Source organism: Leptodactylus fuscus, chromosome 6, assembly GCF_031893055.1.
Source record: "Leptodactylus fuscus isolate aLepFus1 chromosome 6, aLepFus1.hap2, whole genome shotgun sequence".
Taxonomy (NCBI): domain Eukaryota; kingdom Metazoa; phylum Chordata; class Amphibia; order Anura; family Leptodactylidae; genus Leptodactylus; species Leptodactylus fuscus.
In genome coordinates, this window is record NC_134270.1 from 174,540,147 (window position 1) to 174,559,641 (window position 19,495).

A 19,495-nucleotide genomic window follows, 5' to 3' on the forward strand; every position below is an offset into this window, starting at 1 on the left:
CGCAATAGACTACTTTTCGTCACAATAGCGCACATACGTTTTTCCCAGGACCCTTTGGATGTTCGGATGTTTGGCGGTCAATCACGCAAAAACCGCTCCACCGATTTGGCTGAAATTTTCCACAAACATAGTTACTACACTCGATTAAACAATAGGCTACTTTTCGTCACAATAGCGCACATACGTTTGTGCCAGGACCCCCACAAAACCCAAACTCACACCACCATCTCTGCAATCTCACACACTTTGGACCATAGCAAGCCACAAAATTTATATTGCCCTCTACAGCCTCGCCCCTAACCCCACACAATCTCATATACATATACTTTACCACTTTGCCCCTCACCTTAACAATACTCCAGGGGGCGCTCTTTAATGCTCCGGAGCAGCCATGTTTGCCCCCACCACTCTGACAATCCACGACACCACCCACCCATGTCAATACCCCTAGGCGTCTAATAAATGCAAAAAAAAAGTTTAAAAAAGTAAAAAAAATCTAAAAAAATAAATAAAAAGGATTAAAAATTCAAATCACCCCCCTTTCCCTAGAACACATATAAAAGTACTTAAAAACGGTGAAATACATACATGTTAGGTATCCGCGCGTCCTAAATCGCCCGCTCTACAAAGTTATACAAATATTTTTCCTGTTCAGTAAACGCCGTAGCGGGAAAAATGGTCAAAAGTGCCAAACTGCCATTTTTTCACTGTTTTGATTCTGCTAAAAATTTGAATAAAAAGTGATCAAAGCAATAACATTTCCAAAAAATGGTAGAAATACAAAGTACACCCGTTCCCGCAAAAAAAGACGCCCTATACATCCCCGTACACGCAAGTATAAAAAAGTTACGGCTGTTGGAATATGGTGACTTTTCAAAAAATAATTTTTTAACACAGGTTTGGATTTTTTTTAAGGGGTCAAAATGTAAATAAAACCATATAAATTTGTTATCCCCGGAATCGTAACGAAGCACAGAATACAGGGGACATGTCATTTTGGTTGCACAGTGAACGCCGTAAAATCAAAGCCCGCAAGAAAGTCGCAGAAATGCATTTTTTCTTCAAATCCACCCCATTCTGAATTTTTTCCCTGCTTCCCAGTACATTATATAGAATAAATAATGGTGGCATCATGAAGAAAAAATTTGTCCCAGAAAAAATTAAGACCTCATATGGCTCTGGGAGCGGAGAAATAAAAAAGTTATGGAGTTTAGAGGGAGGGGAGTTAAAAACGAAAATCAAAAAATGCCATCGGCAGGAAAGGGTTAACTTCAAATACTTCTGTCCCAAAGTCACTATGTAAAGTTTCTCACAACACCGTATATATAGCAGCTCTAATACAAATTAGCTTCAACACAAAAGTCTCACGTATTCTCAGAATTACAGGAAAAACAAGATACAAACTTACATTTCATATCCCATACCTTATACACAGTACGAAAACCTTACCCACGCCTGTATATACCCACTGCTACAATCACCGCAGACCAAGTCGCGGGTACCATCTAGTATGGTATACTTGCCAACTTTACTAGAAGGTCCTAAATCTCTCAAAAAAGGCCACACTTCCAAGGTTCCCAGTAGGGTTGAACGATTGGGATCGGGAAAGATCGTGCAAATTTCACGATCGGGATCGACTGGAAAATGATATCGGATTTTAAAATCGATCCAGAAATCTCAAGATCGGCTCAACCTCAATTCCCAGTTCAGGCAAATATCCCAGGTCGCCGGGCTAGCAGTCACTTTATGTGTGATCTGGGCACTTGTGTCCAAAAAGGGGAAATGGCCAACCCATTTTGTGCCCATATCACAAAAAAGGGGGTGTATTGATATTCAAAGCAGTTGTGTCTTCACCCGAGAATGTTTGTGGTGCAACGTACATCTGTGCAAGGTTCTCCCCAATGTGGTGGAGAGCTTAGAGAGGAAAAGACCTGAGACTGAACCGTTTTGAAGTCCAACAGCAAGGGGAGGAGACGACGTAAAGCAAGCCATGTAACACTGTGCACCCAATGACTACCACAGATGGTTTTCTTATCATGCTAAGCAATTTCTTGTTGGGCATTTGCATAGTCTTCAAAAACATCTTCATCTGATCCTTTAACATTGGGGTCTTCAGGGATCACAGGCTGTAGAATAAAATACAATATTGTCAAAGATTACATAAAAATGAAAAAAATCATAGAGAACATGCCAACAAAAGAATGATGATCGCCAGTGCATGGTATAGTGGTCAACAAAGCGTATTTATACACCTTTCTGTAGGATCGTGAGGGCCGAGACACCCTCAGCAATCCTGAGATTGGTGTTTCTACCCATTACGAATTTGTGTGTTACTTTGTGGACAGAAACCCAAGACCCAATGCACTTCAATGGGAACACCAAAAATAACCAAAATGCAGCACTCGGCTATCTCCAGCGCTATCATGTCTCATTGTATCACCATTATTACCTCCAGCTGTTCATATTCACTGGTGATATCAGATTTCCTCAGATTGGTGTATGTGTCTTCAGTCTGCGGGAACAGAAAGTTGCAATTTTATTCAATTTAAAACAAAAACTTTATTACCAGAAAACTCTACTTTGTTGCATTACCAAATGTAAAACAATCACCGTCCTGAACTGGAAAACATGTACAGGAAAACTTCTCGAACAGTCCACCTCTTTGAGAAGACCACCACATTCATCCAGACCAGACTTCTTCAGACAGATTTTTAGTGTGTACTGACCACCTTCAGGACCACCACTCAAGAGTAGCATTTTTTCAATGTAAATGTAGGTGGTCATCTCAAATAGGTTCCACTTTCCTCATCTCATCATGTTCTCCATGTGTACCCAGCCCAAGTGATGATTGTGGACTCAGCAAGGTTTCTACTAAATGGTTGCTATTAAGAAAAACCTTGCTGTTTTCTATCAAAAACAGCACCATACCTACGCATGGGTTGTGCCGAGTATTCACAGTTCAATCCGGGATCATAGTCCAGGATTTTTTTTATATGGTCATAAATATATGGCCCCCAGACCAATCAGCTGTATGGAGCCGCTTCCAGTGCATGTCCTTGTAAACAATATGGAGCCAGAAGCAGGAATCTGATCATTTTCAACAAAATTTGTGAGGAGGCACCAGGACACTATAGAAAGGACAAAGTTTTCACCCACCAAGTTTGCATTGTGTACTAGATGGGTATCAAATGTGGCTCTGTACAGATGATCAGTCTGGGTGCTGGGAGCCAACCTTCTAACAATTGTATAATTGACTTCCCCGTGCAGCGTCCCCGCAGCGTCTTCCGGCTCTGAATTCACTCTGCCAGGCACCGGGCCTGGGCAGAGCCGACTGCGCATGCCCGCGCTACAAGAAAATGGCCACTTTGACTGTAAGCGGCCATTTTCTTGTAGTGTGGACATGTGCAGTTGGCTCTGCCCAGGCCCGATGCCTAGCAGAGTGAATTCAGAGCCGGAAGATGCTGCGGGGACGCTGCACGGAGAAGACTTCTCGGAGAATCCAGCCGGACCCTCACTCATGAACTTGGTAAGTTCTATTTGATCGAATGTTGCCTACCCCTGAAACGAGCATTTTCCCCCATAGAGTATAATAGGATTCGATATTCGATTCGAGTAGTCGAATATTGAGGGACTACTCGAAACGAATATCGAACCTCGAACATCTTACTGTTCGCTCATCTCTAATCATATCCCATCTTCTCTAATAGCACTCTCGCTTTCGCACAAGCCTGAACCCGGCTGCTCTATATTGGTGGTAACTTAAAGTAGCACCAAGCCAAGGAGTCAGAAAAGAAGAAAATGTCCCTAAAAGGAGAAGATCTGTTGAAGACAAGAGCCAACTGCACCAAACAAGGTTTCTCCAAACGTTGGACCCTTAATAGCCTGAAAAAGGACACAGTAAGGAGTACAACTTCGACCTCCTTATACCTACATTGGAGACCCCAAAAATTTAGGCTAGACATTTATTATACAACCCCATACTCTCAGTTAGACTTGGATCAGTAGTTACACAACTGCTTAAATGAAGACTTAAAAGTATATTATTACCCCATGGTGGTCATTCTAAGTTACTGCAACCAAGAGATAAAATTCAAGCCGAACTTTCCTCTAGCTCTCTTATCATCTACTTGTTGTCCTCAATGACAGACTGAAGCCAACTTAAAAAAGAAATCCCGCTATATCAAGGTGGGTGCGGAGAGAGGGAGATTACAAAAGAGTGACCTAGAAATCTTTACACCATAGTCAAAGTCGGAAAATATGTGAGCACAAACCAGAACCCCAGCCAACCTAATGTTCAACCGGAAATGGAGAAATTTCTGATGAAGCACCAGGAGAAAGGAAACCCAAAATCATCATCATCGGATTCGTTTTATTTGGGGTTTCAGGTTTTATTTCTGATTTGTTTCAGGATAAAAATGTTCAGACAGAACCAGTATTGAAGTTATTATACTCTCGGGTATCTTTATACCCCAGAGTATAGTAGGAAGAGGCCCAGGAGAGGTGAGTATAAATGTTTTTTTTTTGGGGGGTGTTTTGTTTTTTTGTCACCACATGAGACTTCTGAGACCCAACCACAGACCTTAGTAGCCCCCTGGGGCCCATGACATCACTCAAAAGACCATAAGACCACCCAAGGGAGGAATGGATGGTACAAAGATGCCCAGAATTGGTGAAGGTGAGTATGAGTGTTTAATATGTTTATGCACCTCCCCAACTATCTCCAGATACCCTAAAGTATAATAATTTACCGAAATGCATGCCAGGGCACCCATTTTAGTTTATCAAAGCCAAATCTCCAATTTAATTCAATGTGGTATAAAAAACTCCAACTTTATTTAATCCAAAAATTTAAAATGGTCACATTCCAGCTTATTACAAAGGCTACGCGTTTCGGGATATCATCTCTTCCTCATGGCATACTAAACAATGAAATGCTGACTCCTTAAAAACACTCCCAATAAGCTGGCTCCACCCTAAATTCAGTTAACCCTCTATTGACCAAACATAATTATTTTTAACACATATATCTAGTGTTGGTCTTACATTTACCTCCTCCCACCATGACAGACAGATTGCTTTTCTGAATGTGACCCTCAAGGGGAATGTGTGTTCCGGAGTCGTGGAAAGTAGCATTTTTAGAAAACCTAATGCAGGAAATTCCATGTTGTTGGCATCTAGCCATCACCCTGGACACACTATAAAATCCATCCCCGTGGGGGAACTCATTAGAACAAGACGAGCGTGTTCCATGGATGTGGAATATAAAATTCAACGAGATGTGACTATTAAAAGATTACAGGATCATGGTTTCCCATCTTGGTCCTTGGAGAGAGCAATAAAAACTGTGGACAATAAATCTCAAGAATCATTATTAAAAGAAAATGTTAAAAGGAGGAATGGTAAGAATCAGAATAAAAATAAAATTACATTCTCTACCCCATATAGTAGGCAATTTTCTCAGATTGGTAAAATAATTCATCAAAACTTGCCAATTCTCACCTCAGATCCTGTGACTAGATCGATACTTAGTGAGGGTGTACAGTGTGTTGCCCGGCGTGCACACACGATAGGGGATGCGGTTTCTCCGAGTATGTACATCTGAGAAAAAAGAACTAGTACAACTTGGTTGGAATTGAATGTTTTTTTTTAATTGCGGTCAAAGTAGATGTACTATGTGCCCTTATGTGAAGAAGACCAAATATGTTCATGATTCTAAATACACTCGTCAGTATGAAATAAATGGTTTTTTGAATTGTGGTACGGATCATATTGTATACGTGGTGGAATGTGTGCAATGGGATCTGATGTATGTAGGGTGCTCTATTCGGAGTGTAAAGGTTAGAATATCTGAGCATATACAGGGTAGTACAAAAGAGGGTGAAGGGTCATCAAACGTGTCAAAACATTTTTTTCAAGTCCATGGAGGTAATGTCTCTAGTTTAAGATTTTATGCCATTGAAAAAATAAACAAACCAAAGAGGGGAGGAGATTGGCATAAGCAGGTATTATTAAGAGAAGCATATTGGATCCTGGAGTTGAAAACCAGGTATCCAATGGGACTTAATATACGCTCAGACCTCTCATATATTTATTAAATGATAATATTTTGGTCAGGTATAGATTTAGTTGGATACAATATGATCTTCCTTATGGGTAACATACTGCTGTACAACTATACTATGGGGTAAGTGTTAGTAATTTATGATTGGAGATATAGTATAGATTCCTGGTTTAATAGGCTATTTGGGTATCGCTACTTTTTTTTAGTGGTTTTGGTTGTTGATATATAAATAAAAGGGGGAGATATATACTGTAAGTTAATACGGACTATATAGAATGTGGTAATAAAATGTGTGTTATATATAGGTATGTAATGTATATGTACAAGATATATGTGCTAAAAAAATATTATGTTTGGTCAATAGAGGGTTAACTGAATTTGGGGTGGAGCCAGATTATTGGGAGTGTTTTTAAGGAGTCAGCATTTCATTGTTTAGTATGCCATGAGGAAAGGATGATATCCCGAAACGCGTAGCCTTTGTAATAAGCTGGAATGTGACCATTATAAATTTTTGGATTAAATAAAGTTGCAGTTTTTTTTATACCACATTGAATTGGATTTCCGTGTTTCGGTTGAAGCTGGAATTTTCATTATTGAAGAATCTGCTATGCTGCCTTGAAGTCCAAAAGACTTCCGTGCTTCCTGGACACAATCTTGAAGCAATCGTTGAATATACGGTGAACTGGATAGAATTATTTATTATGGCAAATCTCCAATTGTTTGGATTTGTTAAAACCAAACAATTTGGAATATTTGGGTGGAACCCAACTTGGAATGAATCAAATTGCCCATTCCTAGTCATCACCATCTCCAGACCTTCTCCTCTGTAAAGACCATGACTGTGTAAAGGCCTTCTCCTCTGTAAAGACCAGGAAAATAGATATAGGAGACTTCGCTATCACATGGTTCTTCAAGAGAAAAATACTCACCAAAGCACTTGGACCCATGGTGAGATATGTCTAACCAAGACTTGTACCAGTTTGGAGTAGATCTAGTCTATACTACTGAATTTTGAACCATTACACGTCCAAACTTTAGATGCCTCAGTCACATTTGGCTGGGGCATCTGAAGAGTTAGTCTCGGATGGCAAACCTTACTGTTGGATCTCTGCTGTGTAAAAGAGTGGACACCTGGTGACTATGGTCTTCTCAACTTCCAAGGGGGCACCATGTTTAATGCACTGATATCTGTCATATATGCACAACATCAGGAAGGGGTTAATAATATACCTATATCTATATATGTCAGACTGATTGTGGGACTATTCACTGGCTGGACATCAAAACTGCCAACAAGTCTAGCCTGGAGTGGAGGATAAACTTTGCTTAAGTCTGGAGAAATTATTGTCTGATAACCCCTTATAAAGACTTTAGCAACATGACAGGACTGTCAGACAAGATGAGCCGATCCGATGTGCAGTCACCAATCACATTCTAGAATGTCCAAAGTTATCCATAATGAATACAAGAAGAGAACTTCATGATGAAGTCCGGTATTATCATACATAGCGTACCCTCAGTTGATCATATACACTGGTAATATCCGATAACCTCAGGTCAGTATACGTGTCTTCAGTCTGCCGAAAACAAAAAGTTGCATTTTCATTCAATAAAAAAGGTACAATTTAAATTTTTTTTTATCCAGAACTGAAAAAATACCTTCAGGGTAACCTACAAAACACCTTCTCTATGAGAAGAGCGTGCCTTTGGCTAGACTGGATTTCTAGTGCCAGATTTTCAGTCCCATCAAACATGGACTATCTTCTTTGATGGGACCACAACTCAAGAAGAGCAATTTTTATGCAACTTTGGAGGTTATCCAAAAAAAGGTTTCTGTACATTTCCTAGATTCTTGATTAAATAGAGCAGATTTATTGGGGAAAATGTCCCAGAATTCCAGCACAATTGGAGTAAGCCATGCACCATTTGAAGGCCCTTTCTTCGTTGTCTTAGCATGTCACTTACCTCAGTACTTTTCAGCTTGTTCTTTCTTTTTCTAGGGGAACAGAAAACTTTGTATCACTATATTACTGCTGATCATTGAGTAAAGAGTAAGACACAAACATAAAACGGTCAATTGTCTTTTGGGAGTCACTGCCATATGAAGAGATGTGTTGGTCATTCAGTCCCATTGGCCCCTTTATATAAAAGCCTGGTACTTGCCTTTACAAACATGGCCGGTTCTCTGGAGCTTACTAAATTTTATACATCACTGCAACAAGAGAAGATAACCTGACCACAATAAGGACATCATGGCTGGTTATCAGGAGGGGACACTACATGTATGAGAAGATAACCCGACCACAATAAGGACATCATGGCTGGTTATCAGGAGGACACTACATGTATGAGAAGATAACCTGACCCCAATAAGGACATCATGGCTGGTTATCAGGAGGGGACACTACATGTATGAGAAGATAACCCGACCACAATAAGGACATCATGGCTGGTTATCAGGAGGACACTACATGTATGAGAAGATAACCTGACCCCAATAAGGACATCATGGCTGGTTATCAGGAGGGGACACTACATGTATGAGAAGATAACCCGACCACAATAAGGACATCATGGCTGGTTATCAGGAGGACACTTGCTTGTGCTTGTGGGGTTGAGGGTTGTTCAAATCCTTTATTCTGATAATGTTCATAGAAAAAAACCCTTTATCTTAAAATTGGGAGTATGAATATGGGTTTATAAAACTAGATAGTATCTAGACAAAAAAAAAGATATTTAAGCACAATGATGTGGGATAGTTAAAGGGGCTCTATCATTCAGAAAACTCATTTTTAACTAATCACATCCTTTAGAAAGTCTATTCCACACCTACCTTTAGTATGTAAATTGCCTCAGTGGTTTTTGAATAAGCCCGTTTTTATTCATATGCTAATTAGACTGGGTGCACAATGCTTCATGCACTCTCTCCTATGGGTGTATACAGCACAGGCTGCTGATGATGACTTCCTGTTTCCTGTTTGCACACATACATAGGAGATAATAGCAGAGACGAGTGCTGCTGGGAACTTCCTGTGCTGGCTGGAAGTTCATTAGCATATGAATAAAAACTGACTCATTCAAAAACCAACCACTGAGGCAATTTACATACAAAAGGTAAGTAGGAAATAGCCTTTCTAAAGGCTATGCAAGGATGTGACTAGTTAAAAATGACTTTTCCCAATGATAGAGCCCCTTTAAAAGTTGGTTGAGACTTGGATAACTTGTATACAATACCTCCAGTAAGCATACACGAGCAATGCAAGCAGCAGGCAGATCGTCCCAAGTGTTGCTATAATAATAACAACGTGCGGAGATCCTTTATCTATAGGTGAATATACACATATACAATAGATTAGTTAAGTCATATTTAAGGGTTTGTAAACATTTTTATGATCTGTAAAATACCACCACTCTATCCATTGCGGATACAACTGTACACCTGAGTAAATGTAGTGAATTTTTGAGCTATAATTCTTCTGACTTGGTAGACATGTTGGCGTGGCTTAAATGCACCAGGATGCACCAACATTTTGCCATAAAATTATAACTCAAAGTAAGTCAATGAAAAGGCGGTCTAAACCTAGACAAGGCAGTCTAAAGATACTCTTAGTCTAATTCCACCCAATCAAAGCCACAACTCCTATTCTCAAGCAAGAATTTTGGAAATTACATGGTATTTCCAAAATGTTTACTATGTAACAGATGAGGAGTGTATGGAAGATGTTTCCTCTGTGTCAAAAACATAGAGCAATAAGGTTTTGGTTTAATGAAATTAAATGGTGTCTGTCATCAGACTCCAGCCCAGATAGATAGGTTAGGATCACCTGAATCAAAGAATGTGTTCTCCTTGTAAGTTGGTCTCTATGTTTCCAAGATATCACATTTTTTGCTGGTATACAACGAGGCGCAAAGAGGGTATTGAGCAATGGTAACACTCTTGATGTTCCCAAGAGCTCATTTGCATATTGCCAAACATGCATGTATTTTTTTATATTTGACTTTGGAACCCTGTACCTTCTGGAACCTTGACTTTAATGGGAGCTGATCTGCAGTATCGATGCCCAATCACTATACAAGGCATAGTGTCAACTGCTTTCAGCTCCATGTTGTGTATAGTACAGGAGTCAGAAGTTTCCCCATGCCATGTGTGGGCCCCTCTGATCAGATAGTTATGCCCTGCTCTAAGGATAGGCCATAAAAAAATCCACAGCCAACCCATGTCGGCCTCGTCGATTAAAAAATTTATTCAATTTGAGCAAAATAAATGTGATAAGAATTTGGGTTGTAGAACAATTACCCCTATGGTAATTGGGGTAATTGTAATCGGAGGAATTCCCGACACTGTTGTGGACAATACATGAATATTGGCCATAGCTCTTCTCATTGTCCTCTAGGGTCAGCGTCTTCTCTGTCTCATTCTGTAGTATAGACCCATCCTTCATCCAGGTGTAGTGAGTTACATCAGGCTGACTTCTTAGGAAATGACAGGTCAAGACAGTGAATTCCTGGTCATTCTTCATGGTGCTATGAACTCCAATGGTGGCATCTGCAGTAGGTAAAAAAATCTAATAGTTTTTTTTTATTTTTTTTATATTTTTATTGAGATTTTCCAAGTTAACAAGACAAAAAGAAATTAAGCTTAGAGATTTAAAATAAGCATACTAATTGTTTTTGTGAATATTTTTTGAGTTTCTTTTTGGGATCCGAATTGAAAGCGCTTCTATTCTACTTCTATATCTCTTCATACCCTAGACTATAACAGGCAGATGGTCTAGGGGAGGTGCGATAAAATATTAAACATTCATACTCACCTTTCCCCCCCTTGGTTCCCTTGTGGCATTAGTTATGCATCTTTGGTCATTTTTTGGTATTTTCTGTCACATCATAGGTCCTGTGGGGTGCGCCAACCACAAAAACCTCAGATTTGGCCAAACCCGTCTTTTTCTGATCTCTAGATCATTATCATCTCTAATCTCTTTTTGATTTGGCAAGTCTTTGTTCTACAACCCTTCTCGCGCAAATTTCAGACAGATTTACATATTAGACCATTTTAGCTGTTGAGTAGGGTTGGGCTGATCTTGAGATTTCAGGACCAATTTTAAAATCCGATTTCCGATCATTTTCCAACCAATCCCGATCATGAAATTTGCTCAATCGCCGATCTGAATCCGATCTTTTCTGATCCCGATCGCTCAACCCAATTCGTGATATATACATACATAGGGTTGAGCCGATCTTGAGATAACCTTTGACCTCAATCCTGCCGGAAAAGATTGGGATCGGAATTCCGATAGCGATTGTGAAATTTACTTGATCGCCGATCAGAATCCGATCTTTTCCACTCAACCCTACTAGTGAGGTAATATAATGAAGGGAATTTCATCAACATTTTTTTGCCACAAGAGAGTCATAACATTGAATTTAACACCACTTGCAGCTAAAATAGTCACAAGTGGCATTTTTTCAATGACTGCCGCCTTTCCAAAAGTTGGAAGGGTTAGGACATGGTTAAGGTGCCACCCGAATCATATTCACTATCGTGGTGTAATAGATGTTAGAATCTATGGCAGCTCCGAGGCTCAAGGGTGCCAAGGCAAGGTATCTACTTTATGTTGAGGAGTAGAGATGAGCGAACACTAAAATGTTCGAGGTTCGAAATTCGATTCGAACAGCCGCTCATTATAGTCTATGGGGAACATATACTCGTTAAGGGGGAAACCCAAATCCGTGTCTGGAGAGTCACCAAGTCCACTATGACATCCCAGGAAATGATACCAACACCCTGGAATGACACTGGGACAGCAGAGGAAGCATGTCTGGTGGCATAAAAGTCACTTTATTTCATGGAAATCCCTGTCAGTTTGCGATTTTCGCAAGCTAACTTTTCCCCATAGAAATGCATTGGCCAGTGCTGATTGGCCAGAGTACGGAACTCGACCAATCAGCGCTGGCTCTGCTGGAGGAGGCGGAGTCTAAGATCGCTCCACACCAGTCTCCATTCAGGTCCGACCTTAGACTCCGCCTCCTTCAGCAGAGCCAGCGCTGATTGGACGAATTCCGTACTCTGGCCAATCAGTGCTGGCCAATGCATTCTATTGGCGTGATGAAGCAGTGTTGAATGTGTGTGTTTAGCTCAACTACACCGGTGGAGTAGTTGAGCTAAGCACACAGATTCAGCTCTGCTTCAATCAGCGCTGGCCAATGCATTCTATTAGCTTGATGAAGCAGAGTGTGCACAAGGGTTCAAGCGCACCCTCGGCTCTGATGTAGCAGAGCCGAGGCTGCACAAGGGTTCAAGCGCACCCCCGGCTCTGATGTAGCAGAGCCGAGGGTGCACGAGGGTTCAAGTGCACCCTCGGCTCTGCTACATCAGAGCCGAGGGTGCACTTGAACCCTTGTGCACACTCTGCTTCATCAAGCTAATAGAATGCATTGGCCAGCGCTGATTGAAGCAGAGCTGAATCTGTGTGCTTAGCTCAACTACTCCACCGGTGTAGTTGAGCTAAACACACACATTCAGCACTGCTTCATCACGCCAATAGAATGCATTGGCCAGCACTGATTGGCCAGAGTACGGAATTCGGCCAATCAGCGCTGGCTCTGCTGGAGGAGGCGGAGTCTAAGGTCGGACCAGAATGGAGACTGGTGTGGAGCGATCTTGGACTCCGCCTCCTCCAGTAGAGCCAGCGCTGATTGGCCAAAGTACGGAATTCAGCCAATCAGCGCTGGCCAATGCATCCCTATGGGAAAAAGTTTATCTCACAAAAATCACAATTACACACCCGATAGAGCCCCAAAAAGTTATTTTTAATAACATTCCCCCCTAAATAAAGGTTATCCCTAGCTATCCCTGCCTGTACAGCTATCCCTGTCTCATAGTCACAAAGTTCACATTCTCATATGACCCGGATTTGAAATCCACTATTCGTCTAAAATGGAGGTCACCTGATTTCGGCAGCCAATGACTTTTTCCAATTTTTTACAATGCCCCCGGTGTCGTAGTTCCTGTCCCACCTCCCCTGTGCTGTTATTGGTGCAAAAAAGGCACCAGGGAAGGTGGGAGGGGAATCGAATTTTGGCGCACTTTACCACGCGGTGTTCGATTCGATTCGAACATGGCGAACACCCTGATATCCGATCGAACATGTGTTCGATAGAACACTGTTCGCTCATCTCTATTGAGGAGGAGTCTACTTCATGGTGTTGACGTGCCCCACCTGACCTCTGAGGCCCACTCAGGCCTTACTGGTCCTCCAGGGCCCGTAATATCAAAGAAAGAACAGAAAAGTGAGGGAAAGTGAGTATCGCTGTTTATTATTTTACCCTCCTTGACCCTCCACTTATTATACTATGGGGTCTGAGGAAAGTCTATCAAAGCACTTTTGGCTCGGTCTGGAGCAAAACTGATCAAACTGGCAAATCTCACAAATATTCGCAAAACAAATCAAACATGGAAACCTACATTGGCCTGAACAAGTACAAGTGAACAGGGTCTATCATTGACCCTTTTTGTATCATATGTTACAAATGGAAGCCATAAAGCTAGTGTAAATAGAGACTAAAGGAAATCTGTCTCTCAGACCCAAAATAGTACCATGTAGGGCAAAGTATATCCTTGTGGCCACAAAGAAGCGATTCCAGGATAATGATGTTTTTAGATATGCAAATCATTCAGCAAGGGGGGTGCTTTGTGTGGGACATTTGCCAACAGGCAGTATTTTTCTATGTAGATTGTGAGCCCCACATAGAGATCACAATGTACTTTTTTTTCCTATCAGTATGTCTTTGCAGAAAGGGAGGAAATCCATGCAAACACAAGGAGAACATACAAACTCATTGCAGATGTTGTTCCAGGCGGGAAATCGAATCCAGGACCCCAGCACTGCAAGACTGCAGTGCTAACCACTGAGCCACCGTGTTGCCCCCTTACTAACAGGCAGTTTTGATGCAGGTGGAGACTGAAAATTTCATTAAAAGCTACAGGTACGCTTCTGGGCTTTGAGGAAAGTCAAAGCACTGGCCATTCTCCAAGGTCTTGCCCTAGTGCACTTCTGTTCACTGCAGTCTGAGTTACATATCACATTGATCAGTTTGTGGCCACCAAGGTCTAAAGAATCCTTCACAGAACTGTTATTGGTTTGGGAGGGATTTTCACAGATTCCTTGTAACTCTACTTAAATGGTATTGACTATTAGGTAAGAAATCCAAAGGGGCAGAGGAAGTAAAACAATGTGTCAAATATCATTTAACATGTAATATCAGTCATTGCCCCAGACTGTATACATACATAGCAAAGGGATCTGTGTCGGGGCTGACTCTCCTCTCCCCACACGATTTATGGCTGCACAGGAATAGGGCTCCATGTCATCCTTCACATTCCTTACTTTGATCTCCCGTCCTGTGACTGGTAATCTGGTTTTCCCTTTGTACCATTCATACCCAAGAATAGCAAATTTCGAGAAGCTGTTACATTGTAAGGTCATATCAATTCCTTCTATCGCTTCAACCACTTCAATGAAGGTGACTGTAACATTTTGGGGGGCATCTGTGGAGGGAAATCATTATTATGATCTAATTATTGTAAAAAAAAATACTTGACATCATTAGATATAACTAGATACAACCATAAATTATTATTGGTGTCCAGTGGTTATGTTTGGGAAGTTTCCATTCTCTATGGATTTCTTTGGCAGTCTGTTGACCTTATGAGGTCATTAATTTATAGTACTACGATGTGTAATTAGTAGAGAGTAATTAGATTTGTCCTGAATTTTCCAAAATTTCTGATTTGACCCAAACCCAAAACTTTTGTGGACCACCACCTACTATTATTATACTTTGTAGACTCTTCAATTCACAGAGTATAATGGAGGCCAAGGTGGGGATGCATATACATAATAAACACCTATGATCACCTTCCTTCACTTCTTATGGGCATCTCTGCAACATCCATTGTTCCCTTGGGGTCTTCTTCTGGCCTCTTGAGTGACGTCTTGGAACCCAGGAGGCCCCAGAAGAGGACCCATAAGGAATACCAGAGGAAGTCCAACAGAGATGTGTGTATACATGTTTATTATGTTTCTCCTTGGCTTCCACCTCTACTACTTTGGAAACTGAAGAGGCCCCAGACTCTTCTGGTTTGGGCCAAGTAATGAAACAGTTGAACGAGTCTCACAATGTTTACCCATCTTTAGTAATAAGGTTGGGCATGTACAGTATATGGTCCTATTTGTATAGTCATAAAACAAAGTATTGATAGGATTCATCCATCAACGTACCAGAAGATCCCCAGGTGGGCTCTGGTTCTAATACAATAAAAATTTTGTAATGGACCAAGATCACAAAGGATGAGAATATGAGAATCACATTTCTAGGCTGTAAACACTGATAAGTAAGGACCATGTCCTCTTCTATAGAGTAAATGTAGGGTAAAACTTCAGTATAATGTTCCCTAACTAGACCAGCGTACCCCAGACTGACACTGCACATAGGCAAGCAGTAAGAGTAACATTGTTTGGGGAGATGTCTCCCATTATGGTGTGAAAAAGAAGATAGAATAATGAAAATTCACTTATAGCTACAATGTATTTAGTATCTTTAGAACCATTTATAAGATTTGTGAACACAACTACATTAGATGTGAGCTGGTGAGGAGTATAGGTAGTCATTAGAGTTACCATATGTAAGGAAATGTAAAATACATTGCTCGTTGTGCCCAACCACCCATAAGACTTACAGATGATGTTCAGAGTTCTTGATGTCTTCGTAAATACATTATTAAGATACGTAGCAGAGCACTCAATGGGACTCCCATCATCCACATATGACGGGATATAAGTCAATTCTGATTCTTCTCTCCAGGATCCTTCAGAAATCTCCACTGACTTCCTTTTAACTTGACCAGGTTTGTTCCATCGTAGAGAAAGAGGTCTGGAGCCACAGGTGTGATCTACAGAACATCTTATAGTGGTGGCTTCTCCATCAGCCATAAGATAAGACACATGAAGATGAAGGTTCACTACATCTGTGGGTTTTTTTTTAAAAGAAAAACAGTGTTAGTTTTCAGTTAGTATATGTCTGTCAACAACGATTATACAAAGTCTTATCAGTCTGCATCACCTTTCTGATGGGTATAGACAATCCTGAGGTTCTTAGATGTCTTCAATGATTAAAGAGGACCCTTCACATCCTCCACAAATCCCAACTAATCACATCATTCAATAGGTGCCAGTTGGCACAGTTGGATTTTTTTCTCTAGCTCCCACTGTTCCTGAGCAATCAATACTCTTACCTTCAGGACACTCATACTGTCTACGGTCAAGGGGTGGTCCTTGTCTGGAACAGACAGACAACTGATAATAGAGAGCCTCATTGTTCTGAAAATAACATAAGTGATTGTTTAGGAATGGTGGGAACCAGAGAAAAAATTCCAACAGCGCCAGAATTGGAGCAGTAGCGCAACACCTATCCAGTTGGAGTTGGTGGAGTGGTGGAAGGTCCTCTTTAAGATGAGACATTGGTATAGACTTTAGTTTATTTGATTTAATAAGAGTAAGGTTATCCAACAATGATATGAAATGTCTTCATAGTCATTGGTCCTTCCATTCTCGGTCTTAGACTGCATAAGATGCAATCATAAGATTTTGATCAGCCAATCAATTATCCCAACAAATTAACAGACTAAATAGACCAATTTTTCAGCAATTCATCCAAAGCTAATCCCAAATTTTTCAGATTCACTAAAGTTTGAAAAATTTGGGAAATTCTGAACAAATTTGATTTGCCCGTCTCTAATACATGTAGAGCATACCGACCTATACATAAATATCAAACAGTATACATGTATAACAGGAGTGAATCTGTTACTAATGAACATACAACACAAGCGAGGAGATTTCCCGTTGTCCTTATATATTTACCTGTGACATACAGATGAACCGTTTTATTAAGTTTACCAAGTGAATTTATATCTTTATCTTCTGCTATTCCTGGATAATATTTTCCAAAATCTCCTCTTCTCACGGGGTCTATCCGCAGGCTACAGCTGTTATTTCCTGGCACCAGTGAGGTCCGATCCTTGTAATCCTCTATTACTGACAATGAGCCCTCGGTGTTTAGGATCTCTAAATCGGTATTATGATATCTGTATGAATACCAAACAGTGCTGGAGGATCCCGAGATCCCGGCAGGATGATATGTACAAGGAATCTCCACACAGGAGCCGATTAGGGCAACGATTCTAGAAGGGAACGTCCATCGCTGACATACAGAACCCAGATAGAAGCCTGGAAACAAACAGCAGGACATGAGGCCGGAGTCACAGAATCTCATTCTATCGGATTATTCTGTCATTGTGAGACTATTTACCTTGACAGATGAGGAGAAGATAAATCTGCTTCATAAACTCCATTCTGGATGAGGTTTGTCGGTGACTGATCTAGAAATCCAAGTAATAGACACATATAAGATATAACGTACATACAATAACATGTTACTGTATGATCTATCAATGATTTTTACCCTAGAATAGTAACAAATATGGTAATACATATAACGGTGTATTGATACAGATACATTTTTTCTTTCTTCCCCTTCAATTCTAACTTTGTTTTAGCTTTGTGGTCAAATGCCAAACGCGTGACCAAAAGACACACAAGACCCCTTATGTTCATTTCTTGAAAGTTCTATACATTAAGGGGGAAGTCTACTTGGTTTCCAATCGTCCTAGAATTACCTGGGTCTGCATGCTTGACATTGGGTTCTAACTTGATTAAGTTGTGGCTTATAGTCTTGTTTATTATCTTTTATTTACTTTATTGTACTTTCTTATTATTGCTGTATATATTCCATAGTATAATTTATATTAATAATAATAGAAATAATAATAATAATTTATTTATTATTATTATTATTATTATTATTATTATTATTATTATTATTATTATTATTATTATTATTACTGTATATATGGTGTAGTATATTTTATTATTATTAATTATTAATTATTATTATTATTATTATTATTTTTATAATAATATTATTATTATTATTATTATTATTATTATTATTATTATTATTATTATTATTATTATTATTATTATTATTATTATTATATCACGTAACCCACTATTGTGCAACTATTCTCACTATTCTTAGAACCTATCATAACATACATGGCTGCTCCTGAATTTTTATGAGAAGTTTCACTCTTAACATCATGCTCGACCTTCCAAAGGAGGACAATACCCCCCTTACCCTGTCTAAGCCTCTCACCTCTACAAGGTTAGTCTTCTCTATATCGAGCTGACGAGATGCAATAACATCGAAACGGCCGTCCTCGGTTGAGAGACTATACCTGGTAATAATCCCAGCATCATTGCAAAACAAAGGCCTCTTGGAAGGTCGAGCATGCTGTTAAAGGGAGCAGCCTTTATTGGGCTATATCACTGAGATTCTGTCTTCCTAATTGCATCAGGGAAGACAGGCTTGCACATTCCAGTGAGTGCCCTCTATTGGTTTGCAACACTGAGGCAGCAGCTGACTTCCTAATTACATCATGGAAGACAGATTTGCATATTCTTCCCATAGCCAAGATACAAGGCATTTATCCTTATCTGATCTGTTCTTAGTTTCTTACAGTCTTGACTAGCTTGAACCAGTAGGGTATGTCTCTTTGCTCCTTGTACACATCTCTTCACAGCCCCTAGTGTCTCCGTCTTAACTAGTATAACCGGCTCCTTGTGTAATGAAACTGCTCATCTCTGATAGAGACAGAGATCGATGGAGAGATGAGCAGTCTCGGCCCCCACCTCTTATACTTAATTTTCCAAAAGATATTTCTGGCCCCCCAGACATCCAAGGAAATTAGTACAACATGCTGTACAACTAGTCCGGTGGTAGGACAGAACATAGGGGTTCAGGTGTAGACGTTCTGGAACAGTCGGACAATACTTGAAATCCTGGACATGTGTGGCATAAAAAATGTGTCCAAATAATTTATGGACTACACAAATATAAGGTAAGATAAAGCGTAGTATCTAATCCCATTATCACCAATCTACAGTCATGTCAATGAAGTCCGATTCTGTGCCACAACCTGAAAACTTAACCCATTAGAATAATCAAAAAGTCAATTATAGAGTTTACATGGAGCTCATAGTGTATGACATCAGGGAATTATTATACTAATCATTAGTCCCAGATCTAACCCCGGGCATGAGCTCTGCTTGTAGATGGCAATAAGTTATGTAACCTATACATCTATGGTTACAAGTAATGAATAATCAATTACTCACCGAGTCTCTCCAGTACTACGAGACCGATGCCTACTGTCTGCATCAGACACTTAAGGAAGTGGTTGGCGATTGTATGAAATGTGCAACATCCTCTATTACAAGGGATTTCCTTAATCTAACCCAGAAGTTATTTTGTTCT

At 40.2% G+C, this 19,495-nt stretch overlaps 1 protein-coding gene across 1 annotated transcript; it reads right to left on the reverse strand.

Annotated features, from left to right (window-relative positions):
- Positions 1 to 5,301: 5,301 nt before the first annotated feature.
- LOC142210154 (B-cell receptor CD22-like) lies at positions 5,302 to 17,488 on the reverse strand. Its single transcript, XM_075279181.1, has 6 exons — positions 17,429 to 17,488; positions 16,981 to 17,346; positions 15,798 to 16,085; positions 14,349 to 14,606; positions 10,359 to 10,607; positions 5,302 to 5,342 (listed from the first exon to the last, which is right to left on the reverse strand). Exons 1-6 carry the CDS (start codon positions 17,469 to 17,471, stop codon positions 5,302 to 5,304), a joined length of 1,245 nt encoding a protein of 414 aa, XP_075135282.1. The 5' UTR covers positions 17,472 to 17,488.
- Positions 17,489 to 19,495: the final 2,007 nt, after the last annotated feature.